Genomic DNA, 25,046 nt, shown 5'->3' with positions numbered 1-25,046 from the left:
GGACCTGTTGGATCGGAGGGTGAGGGCTAGGGCCATTCCCCCCCAGAAATGTCCGGGAACTTGAAGGTGCCTTGGTGGAAGAGTGGGGTATCTCACAGCAAGAACTGGCAAATCTGGTGCAGTCCATGATGAGGAGATGCACTGCAGTACTTAATGCAGCTGGTGGCCACACCAGATACTGACCGTTACTTCTGATTTTGACCCCCCCCCCCCCCCCCCCCTTTGTTCAGGCACACATTATTCCATTTCTGTTAGTCACATGTCTGTGGAACTTGTTCAGTTTATGTCTCAGTTGTTGAATCTTGTTATGTTCATACAAATATTTACACATGTTAAGTTTGCTGAAAATAAACGCAGTTGGCAGTGAGAGTTTCTTTTTTTTCTGAGTTTAGCATTTTGGAATGAAACTTCAATTTGAAGTGTAAAAGCGCAGAAAAAAAAAACGTGCTGAATTCAGAATACCCCAAAAGTTTTCCATAACATGGAAATGGTTAACAGAGTAAGGGGTTTTCCTTTCCTGTCACGTTACAGGACACATTGGTCATATCACAAATGCAATGGAACCTTGTTATTGTAATACTGAAACCTGTTTAAATAAGCATAAATGTTAAGTCATTCTCACAACATACTGTAATGGGAAATGGTTTGAACATTTCTACAAACTTTGTGGTAAATGCTCCTTTTTCTCAAACTCTTGTTCAATGATAGGAAGCAGGAAGGATATCTTCTTGTTAAATGCATGTATGTCTCAGGTTGTTTCACAACAGCAAAGAAATCTGAACATTATTCCAATGTTCAAATGACCAGATCCTTACTCTATTAAAAAAGTGTTTGAATGAAAAAGGTTATATATTCTTCTGTGTAAATACAGTATACAAGGTGTCCATAACAGCAAGCCTTGCTCATATTGTAATGCTTAGAGCACTGCTTGAGTTGGCATCCCCCACCTCCACAAGCAATTCTCTGAAATTCTCTCATAAGAATGTGATCTGGTGCCATGGCACAAACTCTGATAAAACTTCAAAGACTGAGCCCCATTATATCCCTGAGAATAGTGTGCTCATAATATGATAATAATCATTTTTAAATTAGAGTTAGGGTTATCCTGCCCATTGCTGAAACATTTACCCGACAATTGTTACAGAGGCACAAAGATCATACCCCCAAGACATGCTATAGCTCTCACAATTACCGATAACAGGGAAGGTTAGCATTCTTTGAGGGGTTTGATCTTTATGCCTCTGTAACTTTCTCACTCATTATTCATGAGTTATTCATGATTATCTGTAATCATGGTAGCATCCATAATAGAAGTGTTCTAAAACATATTCTATTCTTGGGCACAACATAATCTTAAACACTACCAAAGCAAACTGCAAATACATCCAACAAGTTTGTAGAGTCACAAGCTTGATGTAGTCATTGTGTGCTATGAATATGGGACCAAATACTAAACATTTGACTACTTTAATAAAAATATAAGAGAATTTGTCCAAATACTTATGACTAGATACGTAAAGTGTTTTCATTCCTGAACAGCTTTTCATTTATAAACAGCTTTGGCTGTAACTAATGGGGATTCTAATAAGATACTAATACTATTATATGTGAAAATACCCTCAAATAAAAGGTGACATTTTATACTGTCATCTCAAAACCTCAGCCAATGTCACTCAGAGTAAGAATGCAATAAGCAGCTCTAGTCTTGAAAAGATCATTCCATTTCTCTCTCTCTCTCTGTGTGTGTGTGTGTGTCTCTCTTCCTCCCTCTCTCTGTGTGTGTGTGTGTGTCTCTCTCTTCCTCTCTCTCTCTCTCTCTTCCTCCCTCTCTCTCTTTTCTGCTCTCCTGTCATATTTATACTGACAGTTCAGTGAGACAGCTGAGACATTTTGAGTTCCTTGTGCGTGTGTGCGCCAGAGTCTCACCTCTGTATTTGGGGGCACTACATCTTACATTAGTGTGACTGCTTTGTGAGAAATGGCATACAGCCTATGGATTGCCTTACTCATGCTCCCGGTTCTGGTGCACTCTCAAAGTGGAGAAGAATTGGTTGACAATGGTGAGCTGCCATTCCTCTTTAAGAGTTCTATTTAAATGATTCACTGATTTAATCCTGAAGTCTAAGTGCATTATTTGTGTCCAACACAGTGATGGTGCAACATTAACTGTTCATTCTCATTATGTACCAAAATGTATTTGACAAAAGGTTTGCTGCTCTTCAACCCATTCAAACCACTGAAATGGTTTTGTTTTGTTGCCTTTCCTTTCCTTTCCCTTCCAGAACCCAGAATACTCTGCACCTCTCATCTCAGTGTCTCGGCAGCAAACAGCCTAACCTGCCACCTTGATGATGACACCGATGATGATGAAATGGAGGACATAAAAGCCATGAGTCTTTGGTAATAAACCTCCTAGAAGACCACTGAACATCAGTTGTGTTAGTTAGGAGTTTATACAACACAAAGGACAAATATCATGGGTGGAAGAACACCCTTACTGCATATTCAGATATCCAGATGTGTAAAATCCTCAAATGGATTAAGAAATAATTTATTGATAAGGTGATTTTATTAACATTTTGTTTACAGCTACACAGATTACAAAAAGCAACGCTGTTTGAAAGAGAAGGGGAATAATGTCACATTTACGGACCTGGACACTCTGCAATCGTATAATCTCACCGTTCAATTAAAACGAGGTGGCACATTTTGGAAAACAATGAGTTTGAAAAAAATAAGTAAGTTATCATAATTTCATACATTCTCACCCTATGGTTTGAATGAAAGTAACATGAGGCATTTTTACATGACACCTATCAATTGATAGCCCTTAGTTGGCACTTGCATCAATTGCCCTTAACACTTATCCCGTCTTTCTTATCAATCTTTATGTTTCAGTTAAACCCAGGAGTCCTTGGGTGGTGAATGCCACATTTCTGAAGAGCTCCAACCGGGCTCTTATATACATTGGTAATCCATACCTGAAGGATTACCTGAAACCCAGCAATCAACTTTTCCAACTTCGCATCTGGAGTGTCAAAAATACTCTGGTACAATTGCCAAAAGCCAATTTTTCTTGGATTTGTGGATACAAAAGCTTAATTATATTACCATAATTTCCATATCGTTGAATCAGAATAGGCAGAATCTACCACACACTCAAAACTGATTAGTGAAGGTGGAGGAGACAAAACGCAAAACTGGAGAAACAGGAAAAAGTCTCTGCACACTTCCAGACAGATTTATTTTAATAGAGGCTAAGCTTTCGGTCAGTCGACCTTCATCAGAGAATATCATTCAATTGAGGCTGTTCTGAGGGCAAAAGGGGGTGCAACTAAATATTAGGAAGGTGTCATATTGTCTTGTTCTTCTTTTACGGTGTACCCTGTTCAAAGGTTAAAAACATAACCTATCAGCCTCTGATCATTGAGGGGGACGAGTACCTCCATAAGAACACAGAGTATAATGTCAAGGTGCGAGCCAAGCCAAGCGGGGGGTACTTTGATGGCAGCTGGAGTGAGTGGAGCACCTCTATCAGTTTCAGCACCAACACAGGTAAAAAAGGACTTGTATCTAAAAAGCATAGCATGATATCTGGACTGTGCAGTTAGGTGGAAGTGATAGAGCAAGGTACAGGAAATGTGAGTCACATGCATCATCTCTCCCACTTCCCTACAGAGACAGACGTGCAGGTGCTTTCCTATTCTCTCATCGTGCCCATTGCTGCTCTGCTGTTGGTTACTTTGGCAGTTGGTATTTTCTGGAGAAAACAGTGAGTATTAAATTGATCTCCTTTTCCTCTGCACATCATATTTTGTGTGTGTGTGTGCATGTCCTCCATGTCATCCTCTGGATGTCTCTCTGTCCTCACAGAATACATTCCTTCATATGGCCAAGCATTCCACATCCCAAACACACACTTCTCCAGATCGCCCAGACCTATGAGCCAATGAAGGTAAGTCCTCTGATATGCACTAGACAGTGAACGATAATGGCCATAATAAGTTATGAGGATATTGTTTTATTCTGTCTCTTTCCTTTGACCCAGCAGGGCCCACCTGTGAGCTTTAGCCCCGAGGTGTTCAGTGACCTCAACATCCAGCTGGTGGAGCCGGACAAGGAGCAAGACCTTACCTCCCTACCCCCTGACTCTGACTCCCATCGACTCGCTGAGGTCAAAGATCAATGCCTCATTCAAGAGCGTGATGGGGATACGACGTCCTGCCATACCACCAGTAGTGGAGGGTCGGAGACCATACTGCTTAGGTGTGAGTCCCCAGGAGTGCACCTCAATGGTGGGGCGGGGAGCAGTGGGAACAGTGGCTCCACTGTGGGGATCCTGGATCTGAGGAGTGACTTTGAGAGCGTGGAGACAGATGACAGTGAGGGTAACATTGGTCCTGAGGGGCTAGGTGCTACTCAGCAAGGAGGCAAGGATGAGGCTTATGTCACCATGTCTAGTTTCTATCAGATCCAGTGAGAGAGAGATGGAGAGACAGACAGACAGACAGAGAGGGAGCGAGACAGACAGACAGAATTATCTATTCAAGATGAATTATAGCTGCTTATTACATTCTTACCCTGAGTGACTTTGGCTGCTTTTATTTGAAGTCTATTTAATTCACCGTGACTCAAACTGACTATCCACTGACTCCCAGTATCGCAAGAGACTAGCAGAACTCAATGCACATGTTATTTACAAATGATAGGAGACAGAACAGGAATCATCCTCATTGTGTTTGTTTGGTTTTGTGTTATTAATCTGTTGCTAGTTGCTAAGAAACAAGACAAGGGAGGACTTAAACAACTTGAAATACAACGCGGCACCTCCCTTATTATCCTTTCTGTGTTTGCACATCCCATACTATATTAACCCCGTCGGTATACTGACGAGCCACCATGACACCTTGGCGTTATACATACTGCTGCTTCATATCACAGATATACTCTTTACCATGACAACAGCTGCTAAATAAACCTAGGGCTCTATTCAATCCGTATTGCGGAAGTTCAGCGTTACAGCATGAATGAAATATAAAGGCAATGTTCCTGCGTTATCGGAGACTGCATTCGCGGTAAACGTAAACGTTGCATATGTCGGCTCAATCGGAAATTACCCTTCAATTTTTATTGCGCAATGTGTAACGCTTCAGTGATACGGATTGAATAGAGCCCCTAGAATGTCAATTCCTCGGGGTTTAAACCCTTCTACACATTCTATACATAATTGAATCACAGTTTATGTGTTTGTTTGTCATTATGTTTTACATTTTTTGCACATAAGTGATTGTATTTCCTGCACAGTTACCGGTATGTTCTTTTTTTTACACTGACTTGGATGTATTATAGTATTATACTATACTATGTACTATCATACATTTTAGTTTTCAATGCAGAACGCTTTATTATTTTCTTGAACACTTTGTGAGACTTTAGCAGAGCATTAAACATAAAGTCATCATCGGCAAATTACTGCTTTGTTTTTATTTTACTGTACAAAATCTGTACCGATCCGGTATTTGTTTATTTTAATCTGACAAATGTGACGGCATTATCTGTGTAGAAATGACCATGTTGTTACATTTTGTGTTTAACATTTTTATTAAACAGATTAATTCCACAAACAAATGCAGTTGTATCATTTCCCCTGCTTTCATCATCTCCTGAAATGACTGTACTTTGATTTATCAGTCTTTATGATTTCCCGCGTCTTTATAAAGATGTATCTAACATAGGAACTGTGGACCACAGATGTACAGATACATCACATTTCAAATTCTACAATACAGAATATTGGTTGTTTCTGGAGAGAGGGACTGTATAATTAAAATACATATTTTCACATAGAACGAAATATTTACAAGTCATTCATAATCATTAGCATATCATTGGGACATTATTTTTTTATTTTTTGGGGGGACATTATTAATATTCGTTTGTCAACATGATTTCCAAAATGAAATATTTGTTTATGAAGGCACCTTGAAAAACTGTCCATTAAAAATCATAAAGTTATCAACTTAAAACTCACAATTTCCATGCATTTTTCATCATGAGAATGAAATAGACATCACTATCGATGGAGGCGCTGACTCCACAGTAGTAGTTGAGAAACTCCTCCATGGTGACCTGCAGAAGGGAAGGATGTCAGACAGACAGCGCTCCCTGAACCAGCCCACACCATCAGTGTCAGAGACAGACACTCAACATAACCCTGATAAGGCTGAAAACTAAAAACCAGAGGTGAATGGGACAGACAATGTTGTGGGAGAGTTGAGTGTGTCACAACCTTTTGTTCCCTCATCAATACCTGCTCTTCAGTGCAGATTGTCTGCACAACGCATCCCTGGGGGCAAACTACCTGCCCTCCAGGACACCTACACCACCCGATGTCACAGGAAGGCCATAAAGATCATCAAGGACAACAACCACCCGAGCCACTGCCTGTTCACCCCGCTATCATCCAGAAGGCGAGGTCAGTACAGGTGCATTAAAGCAGGGACCGAGAGACTGAAAAACAGCTTCTATCTCAAGGCCATCAGACTGTTAAACAGACACCACTAACATACTGACTCAACTCCAGCAACTTTAATAATGGGAATTGATGGAAATGTATGTAAAAATGTATCACTAGCCACTTTAAACAATGCCACTTAATATAATGTTTACATACCCTACATTAGTCATCTCATATGTATATGTAGATACTGTACTCTATATCATCTACTGCATCTTGCCATCTTTATGTAATACATGTATCACTAGCCACTTTAAACTATGCCACTTTATGTTTATATACCCTACATTACTCATCTCATATGTATATACTGTACTCTATACCATCTACTGCATCTTGCCTATGCCGTTCTGTACCATCACTCATTCATATATCTTTATGTACATATTCTTTATCCCTTTACACTTGTGTGTATAAGGTAGTAGTTGTGGAATTATTAGGTTAGATTACTCGTTGGTTATTACTGCATTGTCGGAACTAGAAGCACAAGCATTTCGCTACACTCGCATTAACATCTGCTAACCATGTGTATGTGACAAATAAAATTTGATTTGATTTGAGATTCAGACATTTTCAGCTAACATCTAAATGCTTAGTTAATCTCGCGACTAAGGTGTAATATCTAACTAGAGACAAAACAAAACCTTGACATCTGCTGGCTGACAGTGAGAAACAGCTCCACCAAGCTACCAAGCTACCATACCACCTAGAAGGCCAGCATCCCAGAGTCGTCTCTTCACTGTTGACGATGAGACTGGTGTTTTGAGGATACTTTTTTTTTTTTAATGAAGCTGCCAGTTGAGGACTTGTGAGGGGTCTGTTTCTCAAACTAGACACTCTAATGTACTTGTCTTCTTGCTCAGTTGTGCACCAGGGCCTCCCACTCCTCTTTCTATTCTGGTTAGAGCCAGTTTGCGCTGTTTTGTGATGAGAGTGGTACACAGCGTTGTACGAGATCTCCAGTTTCTTGGCAATTTCTCGCATGGAATAGCCTTCATTTCTCAGAACAAGAATAGACTGACGAGTTTCAGAAGAAAGTACTTTGTTTCTGGCCATTTTGAGCCTGTCGTCGAACCCACAAATGCTGATGCTCCAGTTATTCAACTAGTCTAAAGAAGGCCAGTTTTATTGCTTCTTTAATCAGGACAACAGTTTTCAGCTGTGCTAACATAATTGCAAAAGGGTTTTCTAATGATCAATTAGCCTTTTAAAATTATAAACTTAGATTAGCTAACACAACGTGCCATTGGAACACAGGAGTGATGGTTGCTGATAATGGGCCTCTGTACGTCTATGTAGATATTCCATTTGAAAAAATCTGCCGTTTCCAGCTACAATAGTCTTTTACAACATTAACAATGTTTATACTGTATTTCTGATAAATTTGATGTTATTTGAATGGACAAAAAGTTGCTTTTCTTTCAAAAACAAGGACATTTTTAAGTGACCCCAAACTTTGGAACGGTAGTGTTTATTTACCCCCAAAACATATGGGGGATTGGAAATGATTCAGACAATTACATTGATGGAAGCACCAATCAATCCGCAATATTAAAGCTGATCCACCCACTAAAAATAAAAAAAATAAAAAACAACAACATGAAAACCACATTTGACTCCGTTCCATTAATTCCATTCCATCCGTTACAATGAGCCTGTGCTCCTATAGCTCTTCCCACCAGCCTCATCTGATAAGACCACTATAACCTCTATCCAACATTTCCATATTTTACAACCCCAATGCCTGAAAGTGACCAGGTCAGTATGGTGTGATGTTATCAGTATTACCTTTCCGTCCTTGTCGTAAGGAGAGTCGAAGCTGTCCAGGAATTTGCGGAATACTTGCTCCTCTGTCCACTCCCCATTTTGATATTTGGGGTGGTACTTGGCGTTGTAAACCCCACTCAGATCTTCAATAGTGATCACCCCGTCACCAGTCTTATCCAGCTTCCTAAAGGCCTGCATGATCACCTCCTTCCTGGCATTGGACATCGGGGGCTGTGATCATAACCAGCACAACCAGAAATAATGGACAAAATTCACAGATTAAATAAGTATGATCATATGTATCATGTAATTCAGAGGCTTACCCCTACCACTCATATTTACCCTGAGAGTGAGGAGAAATTCATCAAAGTCAATGAGTCCACTGTTGTCCCGGTCAAAACGTTGAAACATTGTCATGGCCTCATCTTTCTCAATGAGGACACCGTAGTCATTAAGCCCCTTCATAAACTCCTTCACATCCAATATACGGTTGTTGTCATCATCCATTATCCTGAATGTTCTGACAGATAAACCATTGAAGAAGAAAAAATATATAAATAGGTGGCAGTTGAAGAAAATTATTAATAATTTCTTGGAGTTAACGTTGTCAAAACAATCCTTGCATCTTAGAAGCCAATCTAGAGCTGTCTTCTTGACAGAATTGCCTATAGTACAATGTTTGATCAATCACTACTGCTACTGTATCAAACATTTGATGTTGATGACCTGGGCAACACATCACTTGATCCAGAACCATTACCTGTGCCCTACACATAAGAGTATTCTGGTCTCTCTCTCACCTGCCTAGACCCTTGATGCCAGAAGAGCCTCGTGCGAGACACTGCATCCTCAGTCGATCCACAGGGTCTGTGCATACAGACAGCTGTTTTTTGGCATTCACCGCCATCTCCCGATCATGTCGCGACGTCCCTGCCATGATACCTGCAGTCTGCAGGCAGGTAATCAATTTGCATCGCTGATTTGCATGCATACAGTGCGATTTGATGCCGAAAACATTGACACATTTCAGTGATGTCTAGTACAGTTTATGAGTGATGTTGTAGACAAAGATAAATTAAACATAATGCTAGAGCTGTGTGACAGGGCCGGCTCTAGCCTTTTAGGGGCCCTAAGCAAGATTTGGTTGGAGGCCCTCCGACATGCTGCAAAACATTTTAGTGGCTCCCCTCAACAGCAGATAGAAAATAGTGAAATTCTAAACATTTTACCATTGGGCATAAACAAAATGTAGCAATTTCATAAAAAATTTCATGCAATTCTACTCATTTTGCCATGGGGCAGAACAGAAAAAAGATTCAGTTTCACAGCTAATTTCCTGTAATTCTATCCATTTTACCAATGGGGTGGATAATTTATTTAGCAGTTTTAAAGCTAATTTCCTGTAATTATACACATTTTGCCATGACTTATGACATGTTATGATTTCTGAGTGAGACTGAATAACAAAATCAATGGGGGCTCCCTGGAGGTCAGGGCCCTGGGCACGTGCCTGGTTGGTATTTGGCCATGATTACTACAAGTTTAGATAGCTGGCTAGACTAACTACAAACCTAAAAATGGTTAGCTGGCAAGGCTAATTGAATGACGGTCAGTGACTGACATAACTAGAGAAAAACCGCTGAATGATGTTCAACCAAAATTCTAAATTGCACCTGGTGCATTATCCTATTCTTACTCTCAATAGTAAGTTGAGATCCCGACTGAGTTCCTAAAATAAATGTAAAAAATATTTTTGGTGGGTTCGTGGCCCCCTAGAGGCCGGGGGCCCTAAGCAACTGTTTATGTCGCTTATGCCTGGAGCCGGCTCTGTGACAAAGCCTTAGGGAACATGTCTCAAACTCATTCCACAGTAGGCTGAGTTTATGCAGGTTTTCGCTCCTCCCTTGCACTTGTTATTTCATTAGGATCCCCATTAGCTGTTGCGAAAGACCATGAAGCTGGGGTCCACACAGAACATGACATAATACAGAACATTAATTGATAAGAACAGCTCAAGGACATAACTACATACATTTAAAAACGTCACACATACCTTACATATCAATACATACACACAAAATATATAGGTCAATTGACTTAAGGTCACTAATTAGTAAAGAACTCCCCTCAACTGGTTGTCTAGGCCTTAATTGAAAGGAATTAACTAAAACCTGCCGAAACTAGGCCCTCCATGGACTAAGTTTGACACCCCTGCCCAAACTCGTTTGTTCTACATATTTATATATGAACTTTCCAAACCGTTACGTCCTGCTGAACACGTCCCTGACGCTTGCTAGCTGAACGGTCAACCTAGCCTAGCAAGTATCTTGCATTATGACCGTACTTACAATAAAGTCTAACTATACATTTAGATAATTAGATTCCTAAATACCAAACACGTTATTTCGAGTTTGTTTGCTACTTTATCTGTAGAGGCGAGAAACTTACCTTACAAATTTGTAAAGCAACCTGTAGCTAACTGTCAAACATAAACATCAGCTGCTCCTCTCCCCACCTGCGTTACAGTTTCCATAGAAATGCTGGCTTGCCTTCTCCCCTTGTTCCAGGTCGCCTACTGTAGATTATAGGCAGAGGGCTTGTTTCGACTGACTGACCTGCATCATAAATAACTTATTTGTAGATCAATCGGTCAGTCACAATTTCCCCATGATACATTACGGGTTTGATCCTCTCGAACACAGCCAGAGTTTCTAAACAAAGATACTAAACCATCATTGTTCTAGGTGCTGCAGTCATACCGAGGTCGGCGCGAGCCAGCCAACAAAGATAGAAATACAATGTTCCTTATTGTAATGGTAGGTTACTCAAGTGCACCATAAGTGCCACTGATCCTGGCTGTACTTTGCCAGTCCTCTCCACAAAATATGATGAGCCGAATACATAATTTAAGGCTGCTTTAGTTTATTTATTTGCACAACAGTGGTATAATACATGCTATTGTAGTCTAAATACTACATAAAAAAAAAAATAAACAAGGACCAACACCAGGGTTTAATAAATTATAACAATCCAGCATCAGAGTACATGTGCAGGGAAAATGAAATACAAAGAAAAACCAAAACATCTTCACCAAAATCAGTTTGAGGATACCTATCAACATTATATATACAAAAGTATGTGGACACCCCTTCAAATTAGTGGATTCGTATATTTCAGCCACACCCATTGCTGACAGGCATATAAAATCAAGCACACAGCCATGCAATCTCAATAGACAAATATTGGCAGTAGAATGGCCTTACTGAAGAGCTCAGTGACTTTCAACGTGGCACGGTCATAGGATGCCACCATTCCAACAAGTCAGTTTGTCAAATTTCTGCCCTGGTCAACTGTAAGTGCTGTTATTGTTAAGTGGCAACGTCTAGGAGTAACAACGCAATGTTATAGGCCACACAAGCTCACAGAAATGGACCGCTGAGTGCTGAAGAGTGAAAAAATGGTGTCCTCTGTTGCAACAGTCACTACTGAGTTCCAAACTGCCTCTGGAAGCAACATCAGCACAATAACTGTTCGTCAGGAGCTTCATGAAATGGGTTTTCATGGCAGAGCAGCTGCACACAAGCTTAAGATCACCATGTGCAATGCTAAGCATTGGCTGGAGAGGTGTAAAGATCACCACCATTGGAGTCTGGAGCAGTGGAAAGAAATGGTTTGTCGAGATCAGTGTGAAAGAACTTGACTGGCCTGCACAGAGCTCTGACCTCAACCCCATCAAACACCTTTGAGATAAATTGGAACGAGCCAGGCCTAATCACCCAACATCAGTGCCTGACCTCACTCATGCTCGTGGCTGAATGGCAGCAATGTTCCAACCAGTGGTGGAAAAAGTATCCAAATACCATACTTGAGTAAAAGTAAAGATACCTTAAAACCTTTTCTCAATAGGGGGTGCTGTTTTCACTTTGTAAAAATTTCGTTCGCCAAATTAAACTGCCTCGTACTCAAATCTTGCTTGTACAATATGCATATTATTATTACTATTGGATAGAAAACACTCTCTAGTTTCTAAAACCGTTTGAATTATATATGTGAGTAAAACAGAACTCAAGTTGGAGCAATTTTCCTGTGAGGAAGTGAGAAATCTGAAATCAGGCAGGCTGTTCTGGGGTCAGTTTATTAATTTGCATGTCTTCTATTGGTCGAGATGCACTGCATACGCCTTCCCCTAGATGTCAGCAAATAGTGAGAATTGGAATGGAGTTGCTAGGCAGATCTGAGGCCATATAAATGGTCTTGGAACGTGGGGTGCAATCTTTTCAACATTCGCCATGACGCAAGACAGACCTCAGGATTGCGTTCTGGAAAGCTCCCGTTATAGGCCTTAGATATATCCGGCTCTGATTTTATTCGATATAGGTGTTAAAGACATCATAACTCGGTTTAAAATAACAACATTATATCAGTTTATATCAGTATATTGCGATTTTCGGATATTTCTTAGTGCTGCGTTATAGTGAGTTGGACACGTCTTCGCCACATGGCTAATGTTTACTGCTAATTCCAAAGTTGAAGGCGACAATCTACAACCGAGCAACGATTCCTCTGGACAAAGGACAACTTGCCCAAGATTCTGATGGGAGCTCATCAAAAAGTAAGAAGTATTTATGATGTTAAATCGTTGTTCTGTTGAAAAATGTAAAACTACTATTCCGCCATTAATTTCGGTGCGGTCTCGCTTTAACGCACGCTGTATGTCGTAGTAACGTTAATTTAAAAAATCTAACACAGCGGTTGCATTAAGAACTAATGTATCTTTCATTTGCTGTCCAACCTGTATTTTTTAGTCAAGTTTATGATTAGTTACTGATTAGATTAGGTGCCTCTCCCAAGATTTCTCCCGACATTTTGTTGGCAGCTTGGCTACTATTCTCATTGTATAACCACGATTTGTGCCGCTAAATATGCACATTTTCGAACAAACTCTATATGTATTGTGTAATATGATGTTATAGGACTGTCATCTGAAGAAGTTTGAGAAGGTTAGTGAAAAAATTAATATCTTTTGCTGGTTTATTCGTTATCGCTATTGTTGGCTTAAATCAATGATGTTGTGTGGTTGGCTATTGTAGTAAGCTAATATAATGCTATATTGTGTTTTCGCTGTAAAACACAAAAAATCTGAAATATTGGCTGGATTCACAAGATCTTTGTCTTTCATTTGCTGTACGCTGTGTATTTTTCATAAATGTTTTATGATGAGTATTTAGGTAATTCACGTTGGTCTCTGTAGTTATTCTAGTTGCTTTGGTGAGAGTTGTGATGGTGGCTGCAATGTAAAACTATGATTTATACCTGAAATATGCACATTTTTCTAACAAAACATATGCTATACAATACATATGTTATCAGACTGTCATCTGATGAAGTTGTTTCTTGGTTAGAGACTATTTATATCTTTATTTGGTCGAAATTGTGATAGCTACCTATGCAAGAAAAAAATGGTGAAAAAAAAAAAAGTTGTCTTTTGCTATCGTGGTTAGCTAATAGAAATACATATTGTGTCTTCCCTGTAAAACATTTTAAAAATCAGAAATGATGGCCTGATTCACAAGATGTGTATCTTTCATCTGGTGTCTTGGACTTGTGATTTAATGATATTCAGATGCTAGTATTTACTTGTGACGCTATGCTATGCTATGCTAGTCAGCTTTTTTACTGATGGGGGTGCTCCCGGATCCGGGATTGTGATGAAGTAGAAGTTAATAGAAAATGACAAGTAAAAGTCACCCAGTAAAATACTACTTGAGTAAGTCTAAAAGTACTTGGTTTTAAATGTCCTTAAGTATCAAAAGTAAAATTAAAAGTATAAATCATTTCAAATTGCTAATATTAAGTAAACCAGATGGCACAATTCTTTTTTTTCTTTTTTATTATTATATATATATTTTTTTAAATGTACAGATAGCCAGGGGCCCAGTACAACATGCAGACATAATTTACAAACAAAGCATTTGTGTTTAGCGAGTCCGCCAGATAAGAGGCAGTAGGGATGACCAGGGATGTTCTATTGATACGTGTGTGAATTGGACCATGTTCCTGTCCTGCTAAGCATTCAAAATGTAACGACTACTTTTGGGTGTCAGGGAAAATGGATCGAGTAAAAAGTACATTATTTTCTTTAGGAATGTAGTGAAGTAAAAGTTGTCAAAAATATAAATAGTAAAGTACAGATACACCAAAAAACAACTTAAGTAAAAATACTTGAAAGTACTTTACACCACTGGCTCCAACATCTAGTGGAAAGCCTTCCAAGAAGAGTGGTTGCTGTTATAGCCGCAAGGGGGGGGGGGGGGGACTAACTCCATATTAATGCCCATGATTTTGAAATGAGATGTTCGACAAACAGGTTTCCACATACACTACATGACCAAAAGTATCTCACTAACACTACACGTCTATATAATTCATTAGGAACTTTACTTTAAAGATGCAGTCCAGGATCTTAAGCACAACAAATTTTGTAACATATTGTATTCATAACATATATGAATTACAACAAAAAATACAAAATCAGAATGTAACAACATACAAAATGGATGACAAAATTGGATGATGAGTGGTTCGCTTGGGCGAACCACTTTCAAAACTATTGGCTGAAATTATACAAAAGTTGGGGAGCATCAATTTAATTCATTTCTTACTTTTTACAAAAAGAGATTGTAAGGAGTTCAAGGGGCATCCAACCTGACAAGACCATTTTTTAGCTCATGGTTACCAGTGACCTTAACAGATGCAGTTAAATTAATTTAGAATAAATAGCATGTTGTACATGTGTTGACGTTTGTCTTCTAGATGAATAGAACCATATAATACAATTTTAAATAAGAGCATCATTAACACATACATTGAGAGACGGGGGACTGGTTAAATCTAAAATATTATTTACAACAGATTACAATTTAACACAATTTTATAATAATTGTCCAACTCCTTCAAAATGGTGAATACCATGCATTTAACCTGCATGCTTCTGACTGTGTTTTTACCTGAATTCCTCATCCAACCAAGCTCATACAGTTACAGTAGTTGTTTCAAGTTGACACAATATGAAGTCATATTTCTAGGACAATGTATTTCAGTGGCACAATGACCTGTTGTTTCGCAGTACCTTCCAGCAAGACCTCTTGAAGAACATAAGAATAAATATTTATATGCAATACATTTAAAAAGTTCACTTTTCTTTTTTGATTGATCCAAGTAATTAAACCAAAAATAATGAAATCATAACTGGAAAAAATGTGCCTTTGCCATTTTTGTAATGCAGTCAAATAAACAAAACAATATGGCACAATGATATCCCAAAAAGACTTCAGTAGATAAATTTAACACCTAAAATTCAAATAGTTTGACAATAAATAAGGCATTACTTATGTCAAGCAGTTAATTGCTAATGACACAATATAGAACATTACTTTTAAAACAGGCCTGTCAACAGAATCCACAAAAAATATTTTCAAACAAACGTAAGGTCATTTTGACACTCGGAATAGAACATAGAGAATATATCACAATTAAGAGCAATGGTAAATCTATTTTTAGTATCAGCTGTATCAGTTGACCTCCATCAATTTCAGCAACATCTCGAGCATTATGGGCCAAATTCCAACTTGAGATCCGATTTGCACAAATCTCACATCAATTCAAGTGAACGATAAGAACATCAGGGCAGGATCTATGGGCAGTACAAACACTGTTAATTCAGTTAACTCAGTGTGGGCTGGATCACATAGATTGCACATTAAACTAAAGGTCTAAATACAGTACACTCAGTTTCTATGGTAGCAGCTTCCGAAACAGACCTAAGCAACTGTCCTTCCGTCCATATACCAGGATAATACAAGACTGGCAACACAAGACTAATTCTTTTTTTTTTTAACCTTTATTTAACTAGGCAGGTCAGTTAGGAACAAATTCCTATTTTCAATGACGGCCTAGTGGGTTAACTGCCTTGTTCAGGGGCAGAATGACCGATTTTTACCTTGTCAGCTCGTGGATTCGATCTTGCAACCTTTCGGTTACTAGTCCGACGCTCTAACCACTAGGCTACCTGCCGCTCCATTGAAACATTGATACTTTTTCCCACTATTTCTATTTTGCTGACAGATAAGTAGAAAGTTAATAACTTTTCGTGGGTTAAGACTTTTAAATAAGTCTTCCTCCAAAAATATCCTTAAATTAGTAGTAATTACTTATCTTCTCATCAAAATGATGAACAATGTAATCAGCCCATCAACCAGATTTTTGAGGTAAGATCCATTGTAAAGATCACAGGGGATACCACAGGAAGAGGACCTTGAATGGAAATTCATGTATAAGTAATAACAGAAATGACGAAGTGGTTTAACGGATGAGAAACAGTGATGAGCCCAAATGGGGTACGGATCTGCATTCATGACATGCTGCACAGGGGAGGACAGCTATCGGTCTAATAGGGAAGTGTATATCAACAGCCACTGGAGTGTTCTGACAGAAGACAAGCTATTGGAGACAAGGAGCAGCAGATACATCATGCCAACAGTGGAGTGGAAGATAAGAGGTCGTGCTACATTCACAGAGTCTGAGAGTCTCTCTCCTTCCTATTGTCTTCCCTGCAAGGTGGATGAGTGGAGGATAAATTCATGTGCAATATTTAGCTTTCCTGTTCCTTCGACTCTCCCTCGCTACTCTTCTCAAACATCATCAAAGATTCTGCTCCGTGACGAGGACATGGACAGGTACCTGCCTGGTACATGCCTGCAAAATGGAGAGGCACAGTACGCATATATATGTTTAACAGCACATACTTTGTGTTATTTGCTTAGAGGTATCATCCACAGCAGAGCAGAAAGTGAAACTAACACACTTATTTAGATAAAGTGGGGAGTGGAGGACCTCTTACCTGGTGGAGTCTGCTTCAAGAGGGTCGTCTGAAAGAGTCTCTGCATTGAAGTCCAAAGGCTCTGCGTCATCGAGAAGTTCTATAGAATCTCTCTCTGTTCCTCTGCCAGTCCGAGAGTATTTTGCCTCTGTTGAAGAAAAAAACAATGATCAATACCATATCACTGCCTTCCGCAGTTCAATTCAGATACATGTAATAAGGGACTTAGATCTTTTTTTTTTTTTTTTTTACAAGTTGGGGTGTATCCTTCGTGTCATCAAGGTAAGCCATGACTCTACAAGAGCAAACAAAACATTGATTCATTGTTTAACAAAAGCAATGAGTAAAATCTAGCTTAAGTGTAGAAAACAAGCACAATGTAATGTAAGTATGTTTTGCGACCAATCACTTACGTCTGTTAGGGCTAGTGTTCGGGATAGGCACAGTATCAGAGTAGTTGGTCTCCGTCATTTCTGCGGCTTCACTTCTATTCCTATTCCTGGCAGTGTCTTCCCGAGTGTTACCATAACGCTCCTTCCACTCCTAGAACACAGGAACAAGCCTGACGTTAACTCCTTGATCCGTTACTCTGCAAAAATAAAAACCAACACACACACTAAAAAGGGCATGGAACATTTTATCTCGGGACTCACCCTTCGCCGGTTCTCTCCATCCTCTGTCCTTTGGCGCTTTCTTTTCTCTGTCAGAAACACAGAAATCAGTGGTTTGAGTTGACAACACAAACTTTTTCCACTGTCAAATGGTTTTCATTCAGATCAAGTGGGGACAAACCTCGTCGAATGAGCTCCTTGCCTTCATCAATCAGGTCAGAGGTCATTTCATTGTCTCCCACGAACTGCTGAAAGCCCAGGAGGTTCAGACAGCGGGTACCCAGGCTAAAGGGTTCATACAGAATCAGTGATGATCTGTCATAAATCAATGCTTGTTCTTGCACAGTATGTATGCATTTGTATTTATTATGGATCCCCATTCGTTCCTGCCAAAGCAGCAGCTACTCTTGCTGGGGTCCAGCAAAATGAAGGCAGTTTATACAATTTTAAAAACATTACAATACATTCACAGTTTCAACAACACACTGTGTGCCCTCAGGCCCCTACTCCACCACTACCACATATCTACAGCACTAAATCCATGTGTATGTATAGTGCGTATGTATATCGTGTGTGTGTGTGTGTGTGTGTGTGTGTGTGTGTGTGTGTGTGTCTGTGCCTATGTTTGTGTTGCTTCACAGTCCCCGCTGTTCCATAAGGTATTTTTTTAATCCGTTTTTAAAAAAAATCTAATTTTACTGCTGGCATGAGTTACTTGATGTGGAATAGAGTTCCATGTAGTCATGGCTCTATGTAGTACTGTGTGTCTCCCATAGTCTTCTGGACTTGGGGACTATGAAGAGACCACTTGTGGCATGTCTTGTGGGGTATGTATAGGTGTCCGAGCTGTGTGCCAGTAGTTTAGACAGACAGCTCGGTGCATTCAACATGTCAATACCTCTCATAAATAAAAGTAGTGATGAAGTCAATCTCTCCTCCACTTTCAGCCAAGACAGATTGACATGCATATTATTAATATTAGCTCTCTGTATACAGCCAGCAGTACTGCCCTGTTCTGAGCCAATTGGAATTTTCCTAAGTCCTTTTTTTGTGGCACCTGACCACACGATTGAACAGTAGTCCAGGTGTGACAAAACTAGGGCCTGTAGGACCTGCCTTGTTGATAGTGTTGTTAAGGCAGATCATCGCTTTATTATAGACAGACTTCTCCCCATCTTAACTACTACTGCATCAATATGTTTTGACCATGACAGTTTACAATCTAGGGTTACTCCAAGCAGTTTAGTCATCTCAACTTGCTCAATTTCCACATTATTTATTACAAGATTTAGTTGAGGTTCACAGTTTAGTGATGTTTTGTTCCAAATACAATGCTTTTAGTTTTTGAAATATGTAGGGCTAACTTGTGTGCTGATAATCCTTTTGGGTCATTGGTGGAGTACTCCTTGTAGAAGAGAAAGTTGATATTCTGTATCGTAGTATTATTCATGCGTTTGTCTACACCACGAATGTATTGTAATTTCATAATCTAAACAGCAGGCTAGACTCACCTGAAGTAGGTAGCAATACAAAGCAGCAATATAAGCATGGGGTAGTAGATATAGAAGCCATTAGCGATGAACGATAGGACCCTCATAGAACCCATGATCTGCAGAGGAGTGACCTGTTATTTTCCTCATATTGATGATACATCAACGAATATGTTCCATCAGTGTCAGAAGGATGTGCTGTCTTACAGAGGTGTAGGCCGTCTGCTCCTTCAGTTGGTGGGAGATGGCAGAGTCCATGTGGATCAGACCCAGGAAGTTCAGACACAGAGGAGGGGTCAGACGGCAGAACAGCCTAAAGAGCAAAAAGACTACATTAGACATTTAACATTATATCATGTTACAAACATATACCTGGTGCAAAGTAAGGGATGTATGGACAATGAGAAGTACAGCTGTCCAAATACAATATAAACTCAGCAAAAAAAGAAACATCCTCTCACCGCCAACTGCATTTATTTTCAGCAAACTTAACATGTGTAAATATTTGAATGAACATAACAAGATTCAACAACTGAGACAAACTGAACAAGTTCCACAGACATGTGATGAACAGAAATGGAATAATGTGTCCCTGAACAAAGGGAGGGTCAAAATCAAAAGTAACAGTCAGTATCTGGTGTAGCCACCAGCTGCATTAAGTACTGCAGTGCATCTCCTCCTCATGGACTGCACCAGAGTTGCCAGTTGTTGTTGTGTGATGTTACCCCACTCTTCCACCAAGGCACCTGCAAGTTCCCAAACATTTCTGGAGGGGAAATGGTCCTAGCCCTCACCCTCCGATCCAACAGGTCCCAGACGTGCTCAAAGGGATTGAGATCCAGGCTCTTCGCTGGCCATGGCAGAACACTGACATTCCTGTCTTGCAGGAAATCACACACAGAACGACCAGTATGGCTGGTGGCATTGTCATGCAAGGATGAGCCTGCAGGAAGGGTACCACATGAGGGAGGAGGAGGTCTTCCCTGTAACGCACAGCGTTGAGATTGCCTGCAATGACAACAAGCTCAGTCCGATGATGCTGTGACACATCGCCCCAGACCATGACGGGCTATCCACCTCCAAATCGATCCCGCTCCAGAGTACAGGCCTCGGTGTAATACTCATTCCTTCGCCGATAAACGCGAATCCGACCATCACCCCTGGTGAGACAAACCTGTGACTCGTCAGTGAAGAGCACTTTTTCCCAGTCTTGTCTGGTCCAGCAACGGTGGGTTTGTGTCCATAGGCGACGTTGTTGCTGGTGATGTCTGGTGAGGACCTGCCTAACAACAGCCCTACAAGCCCTCAGTCCAGCCTCTCTCAGCCTATTACGGACAGTCTGAGCACTGATGGAGGGATTGTGCGTAACCTGGTGTAACTCGGGAAGTTGTTGCCATCCTGTAACTGTCCCGCAGGTGTGATGTTCGGATGTACCAATCCTGTGCAAGTGTTGTTACACGTGGTCTGCCACTGCGAGGACGATCAGCTGTCCGTCCTGTCTCCCTGTATCGCTGTCTTATGCGTCTCACAGTACGGACATTGCAATTTATTGCCCTGGCCACATCTGCAGTCCTCATGCCTCCTTGCAGCATGCCTAAGGCACATTCAGGCAGATGAGCCGGGCATCTTTCTTTTGGTGTTTTTCAGAGTCAGTAGAAAGGCCTCTTTAGTGTCCTAAGTTTTCATAACCGTGACCTTAAATGCCTACCGTCTGTAAACTGTTAGTGTCTTAACAACCGTTCCACATGTGCATGTTCAGTGTTTGAACCCTTTACAATGAATATCTGTGAAGTTATTTGGATTTTTACAATTTATCTCTGAATGACAGGGTCCTGAAAAAGGGACGTTTCTTTTTTTTGCTGAGTTTAGTTCTGTCCACACAAATACAGCCAAACCAAAAATACACACCACTTTCTGAATGTCAATTTCCTCAATTTTTACCATATACATGATTTCGACAGATGTTTTGTCTCTTTGATACTTAGCTAATCATGGTTAAACCAGAACTAAAGTCTCACGTAATTGGTCAGCTGCTCAATTAAGTTCTGTGTCCATACATGTTAAGAGAAGAGATGAAAGAACGAGGAGCGGAACGAGGAGCTCCACACACTCGTTGAAAGTTATGGGCCGAATGTCCCCCCTTCTGGAAATTCGAAAGACGCAAACACCTATGAAATCGTGGTTTGTCCAAATAACCAGCAACGAAAGACACAAACACAGGAAATACTTGTAATCCCACACATCCCATTCCTTCCCGACATATTTGACGGTACCAGTTATGTTTAAATAGATCTGTTTACGAGATCAATACTTAGCTAATGCTGTCTAATCAGAACCACATTCCTCTCCTCACATCGCTCTACCACCCACTCACATGCCACTGAACTGCAGGCTGTAGGCGTCAGTCTGGTGGTGTGAGGCCAGGTAGTAGTAGTTGAACACTCGGATCCGGAACACAGTGGAGTAAACGCAGGTACACAGGAAGAAGATGGTGATGAAGCACGCCATCTAGTGGACAAAACAATAACCTTTATGTGAGAGACCAGACAACCTCTAATTGAATTATGCATACACAACAGAAACCCACTGGATGTTGATATGATCAGATAACAATGTTTTTGGGAGCATGTAGTGTGCAACTTTCTTTCTATACAGATATTACCAGATACACCAATTAGTACAGTAGTAAACCGGTAATTGCTTTCCATTGGCATCTCACCTCGATGTACAAGTAGTTGTAGTCTCTCTCAGCGAGCTGGATGAAGACAGCGAAGAGTGAGAGGACGGGCCGGGTGCTGAAGAAGGTGCACTCAGACCACACCACACCCACAGAGAACAAAGACAGCAACACAGCCAGCAGACGGTAGAACCACTGTCTCAGCAGGCACTCCCAGTACCACTCTGGAGAAGAACAACATAAACACATAAAGGTCTCCAAGGATCTTAGGAATTTAGTAAAATTCCAAGTGAGGAGAGGAATGGAAGACTGTAGGGCTGTGACAATACCAGTATGGGAATTATTTTGTCTATGGTAAAAATTAAAACACGACGCAGACTAAAAACTCTTTGGTCCTTTAAAAACCTGCTGTATGTAAAATATGTTGCGCTATTGCTTGGAAAATAAATCAGTGTGATTCTAGATGACAACATAATGATGATGTTTGCAACATTAGGGCTGTTTTCCTAAAGAAGTTTAACCTGCTTCGTGCTTTGTTTGTAGGTGTGAGTGAACCCTCAGTTGTAGAGTTGACCCAGGTGTGAACTGTGAGGATCTGTGACACCCACCTACAGTAGGAGTGTATAAGTATGGGCTGAGCCAGCTAGTTGGTTCTGTGGAGGGGAAGCTGTGAACAAACTGGTGGGCTGAGCTGGTCTCATTCTTGGCCACGTCCTCCAGGTGCATAGCCTGCTGCAGGAGGATCTGCCACTGGACATGGGTCCTGTTGTGCCTCTGCACTGCGTAGATCACCTGACCATTCACAAAAGAACCACATCCTCAAACTAGGGTTTAGAGTAAATTTATATTTAACTAGGCAAGTCAGTTAAGAACAAGTTCTTATTTACAATGAGGGCCTACACCGGCCAAACCCGGACGACGCTGGGCCAATTGTGCGCCGCCCTATGAGACTCCCAATCATGGCCGGTTGTGATACAGCCTGGATTCGAACCAGGGTGTCTGTAGTGACGCCTCTAGCACTGAGATGCAGTCTTAGACTGCTGAGCCACTCGGAATCCCCATAAATCCATTTGAATTTAATCACTTTGACAGCATCCCGTTTGATTTATTTTTTTAAAAAATTTAAAAATAATAATAATTACATACGTGTTTCCCCATGGAAGAAGTTATCAGAAAGTTACTTTTTAGACTTAAATGCGAAAGCATTGGTTAACTTTTAGACCTCTATCTCCTAAATGCCAAAGCATTAAAGTTAACCCATTTTGCATACCCAACCATACCATGAGACATCCATGTCTTCATCACTGGAAAATATAAACGGTTGAGTTTGATATAATTTAAAAGCTTACAAACAGGGTTGTCAAACCATTTTATAATTTCTTGAAAACAATGTTTTTTTATACAAATTATGACATTTAACCTTTAATGTAAATGATCTAAAAACGTGTAAACTCCCATTTTTTTCATATTCACATTTGTTGTATCTTAGACCCTACTTTACATCAGCTGTGGTTTTTGAGTTGTGCCTGCCATCGGGTGTCATTTCAATCATAGAAAAATAATTCCTAGAATGGACTTATCCCTTTAGATCACTGCAATTTAGCTGGTACACCATTGAAATTTAAATTATAACTTTTAATTACTACCACAAAGAAGGCTGCCGGTCCACCCACCATCTGTCAACTTAAATGGTCATGTCTATTCTATTATCTATATTTCAATACGTTACCTATGGAGGATTGACTGTATAATTTAAAGTCAACATTCTTAGTTTAGACCAACCATCTTTGTGGTACGCTTTGAAAGTTTAAAATTTAAAACGTAATTCCTACACTACATGACCAAAAGTAGGTGGACACCTCTTTGTCGAACATCTCATTTCAAAATCACGGGCATTAATATACAGTTGGTCCCCCTTTGTTGCTATAACAGCCTCCACTATTCTGGGAAAGCTTTCCATGAGATGTTGGGACATTGTTGCGGGGACTTACTTCCATTTAGCCACAAGAGCATTAGTGCGGTCGGGCACTGATGTTGGGCGATTAAGCCAGGATCGAAGTCGGTGTTCCAATTTATCCAAAAGGTGTTCTGAGCAGGCCAGTCATGTTCTTCCACACCAATCTCGACAAACCATTTCTGTATGGACCTCGCTTTGTGCACTGGGGCATTGTCATGCAGGAAACAGGAAAGGGCCTTCCTCAAACGTTTGCCACAAAGTTGGAAGCACAGAAACGTCTAGAATGTCATTGTATGCTGTAGCTTTACGATTTCCCTTCACTGGAACAAAGGGGCCTATCCCAAACCATGAAAATCTGCCACAGACAATTATTCCTCCTCCAGCAAACTTTACAGTTGGCACTATGCATTAGGGCAGGTAGAGTTCTCCTGGCATCCACCAAACCCAGATTCGTCTGTCGGACTGCCAGATGGTAAAGCATGAGTCATCACTCCAGAGAGTCCAATGGCAGCGAGCTTTACACCACTCCAGCCAATGCTTGGCATTGCGCATCGTGATCTTAGGCTTATATGCCGGTGCTCGGCCATGGAAACCCATTTCATGAAGCTCCTGATGAACAGTTATTGTGCTGACATGGTTCCAGAGGCAGTTTGGACCTCAGTAGTGGGTGTTTACGCTCTTGCGCTTCAGCGGTCCCGTTCTTGCTCCTTGATGTTTCCACTTCACAATAACAGCACTTAGTAGACCGTGGCAAGTCTAGCAGGGCAGAAATTGGATGTACTGACTTGTTGGAAAGGTGGCATCCTATGACAGTGCCACGTTGAAAGTCACTGAGCTCTTCAGTAAGGACATTCTACTGCCAATAATTGTCTATGGAGATTGCATGGGTGTGCTCCATTTTATAGACCTGTAGCAACGGTTGTGTCTGAAATAGCTGAATCCACTAATTTTAAGGAGTGTCCACATACTGCTGTATATTTAGTGTATGTATGGAAGGTTTCATTGAAATTAAAAGGGGTGCTGTCAAAAAGTTACTGAACTCAAATGGCTTGACCCTTTATAGAAGTCTGGATATAGTCAGCAATATGACAAAGAACACAAAATCGCGAAATAAAAAACTGTTGACTAGCTAATAATGTGAACATTTCT

General features: G+C 40.4%; 3 protein-coding genes across 6 annotated transcripts in view; 1 reads left to right on the top strand and 2 right to left on the bottom strand.

Moving 5' to 3' along the window:
• The first annotated feature begins 1,860 nt into the window (after positions 1–1,860).
• On the top strand, positions 1,861–5,589 carry LOC129813985 (interleukin-7 receptor subunit alpha-like). 2 transcript variants are annotated; one of them, XM_055866689.1, is made up of 8 exons: positions 1,861–2,060; positions 2,283–2,400; positions 2,590–2,738; positions 2,899–3,050; positions 3,396–3,555; positions 3,679–3,772; positions 3,874–3,955; positions 4,052–5,589. In XM_055866689.1, the coding sequence occupies exons 1-8, from the start codon at positions 1,979–1,981 to the stop codon at positions 4,478–4,480; spliced, it is 1,266 nt and encodes a 421-aa protein (XP_055722664.1). In that variant the 5' UTR covers positions 1,861–1,978; the 3' UTR covers positions 4,481–5,589. The 2 variants fall into 2 exon arrangements, with proteins under 2 accessions (XP_055722664.1, XP_055722656.1); XM_055866681.1 differs by having other exon boundaries at positions 4,049–5,589.
• Positions 5,590–5,628: 39 nt separating this feature from the next.
• On the bottom strand, positions 5,629–11,063 carry LOC129814037 (calcyphosin-like protein). Of its 2 annotated transcripts, XM_055866805.1 has the most exons (5): positions 10,733–11,063; positions 9,085–9,233; positions 8,627–8,804; positions 8,306–8,515; positions 5,629–6,129 (listed from the first exon to the last, which is right to left on the bottom strand). In XM_055866805.1, the coding sequence occupies exons 2-5, from the start codon at positions 9,219–9,221 to the stop codon at positions 6,028–6,030; spliced, it is 627 nt and encodes a 208-aa protein (XP_055722780.1). In that variant the 5' UTR covers positions 9,222–9,233; positions 10,733–11,063; the 3' UTR covers positions 5,629–6,027. The 2 variants fall into 2 exon arrangements, with proteins under 2 accessions (XP_055722780.1, XP_055722773.1); XM_055866798.1 differs by lacking the exon at positions 10,733–11,063 and having other exon boundaries at positions 9,085–9,352.
• A 123-nt stretch (positions 11,064–11,186) lies between these two features.
• The window catches only part of LOC129813923 (G-protein coupled receptor-associated protein LMBRD2B), a 29,160-nt gene continuing 15,300 nt past the window's right edge, over positions 11,187–25,046 (bottom strand). For both annotated transcript variants that reach the window (XM_055866562.1, XM_055866553.1), the window contains exons 9-18: positions 22,549–22,732; positions 21,983–22,164; positions 21,638–21,771; positions 19,471–19,576; positions 19,285–19,382; positions 17,955–18,058; positions 17,816–17,862; positions 17,576–17,705; positions 17,184–17,310; positions 11,187–17,038 (exon numbers count right to left, since the gene is read on the bottom strand). In XM_055866562.1, the coding sequence (XP_055722537.1) occupies positions 16,975–17,038; positions 17,184–17,310; positions 17,576–17,705; positions 17,816–17,862; positions 17,955–18,058; positions 19,285–19,382; positions 19,471–19,576; positions 21,638–21,771; positions 21,983–22,164; positions 22,549–22,732 (1,176 nt within the window). In that variant the 3' untranslated portion in view covers positions 11,187–16,974. The remainder of the gene's footprint in view (positions 17,039–17,183; positions 17,311–17,575; positions 17,706–17,815; positions 17,863–17,954; positions 18,059–19,284; positions 19,383–19,470; positions 19,577–21,637; positions 21,772–21,982; positions 22,165–22,548; positions 22,733–25,046) is intronic.

The sequence above is a fragment of the Salvelinus fontinalis genome, chromosome 2, assembly GCF_029448725.1.
Source record: "Salvelinus fontinalis isolate EN_2023a chromosome 2, ASM2944872v1, whole genome shotgun sequence".
Taxonomy (NCBI): Eukaryota; Metazoa; Chordata; class Actinopteri; order Salmoniformes; family Salmonidae; genus Salvelinus; species Salvelinus fontinalis.
Note: the sequence above shows the minus strand (reverse complement) of the source record. Positions and strands in the feature narration are given on the sequence as shown.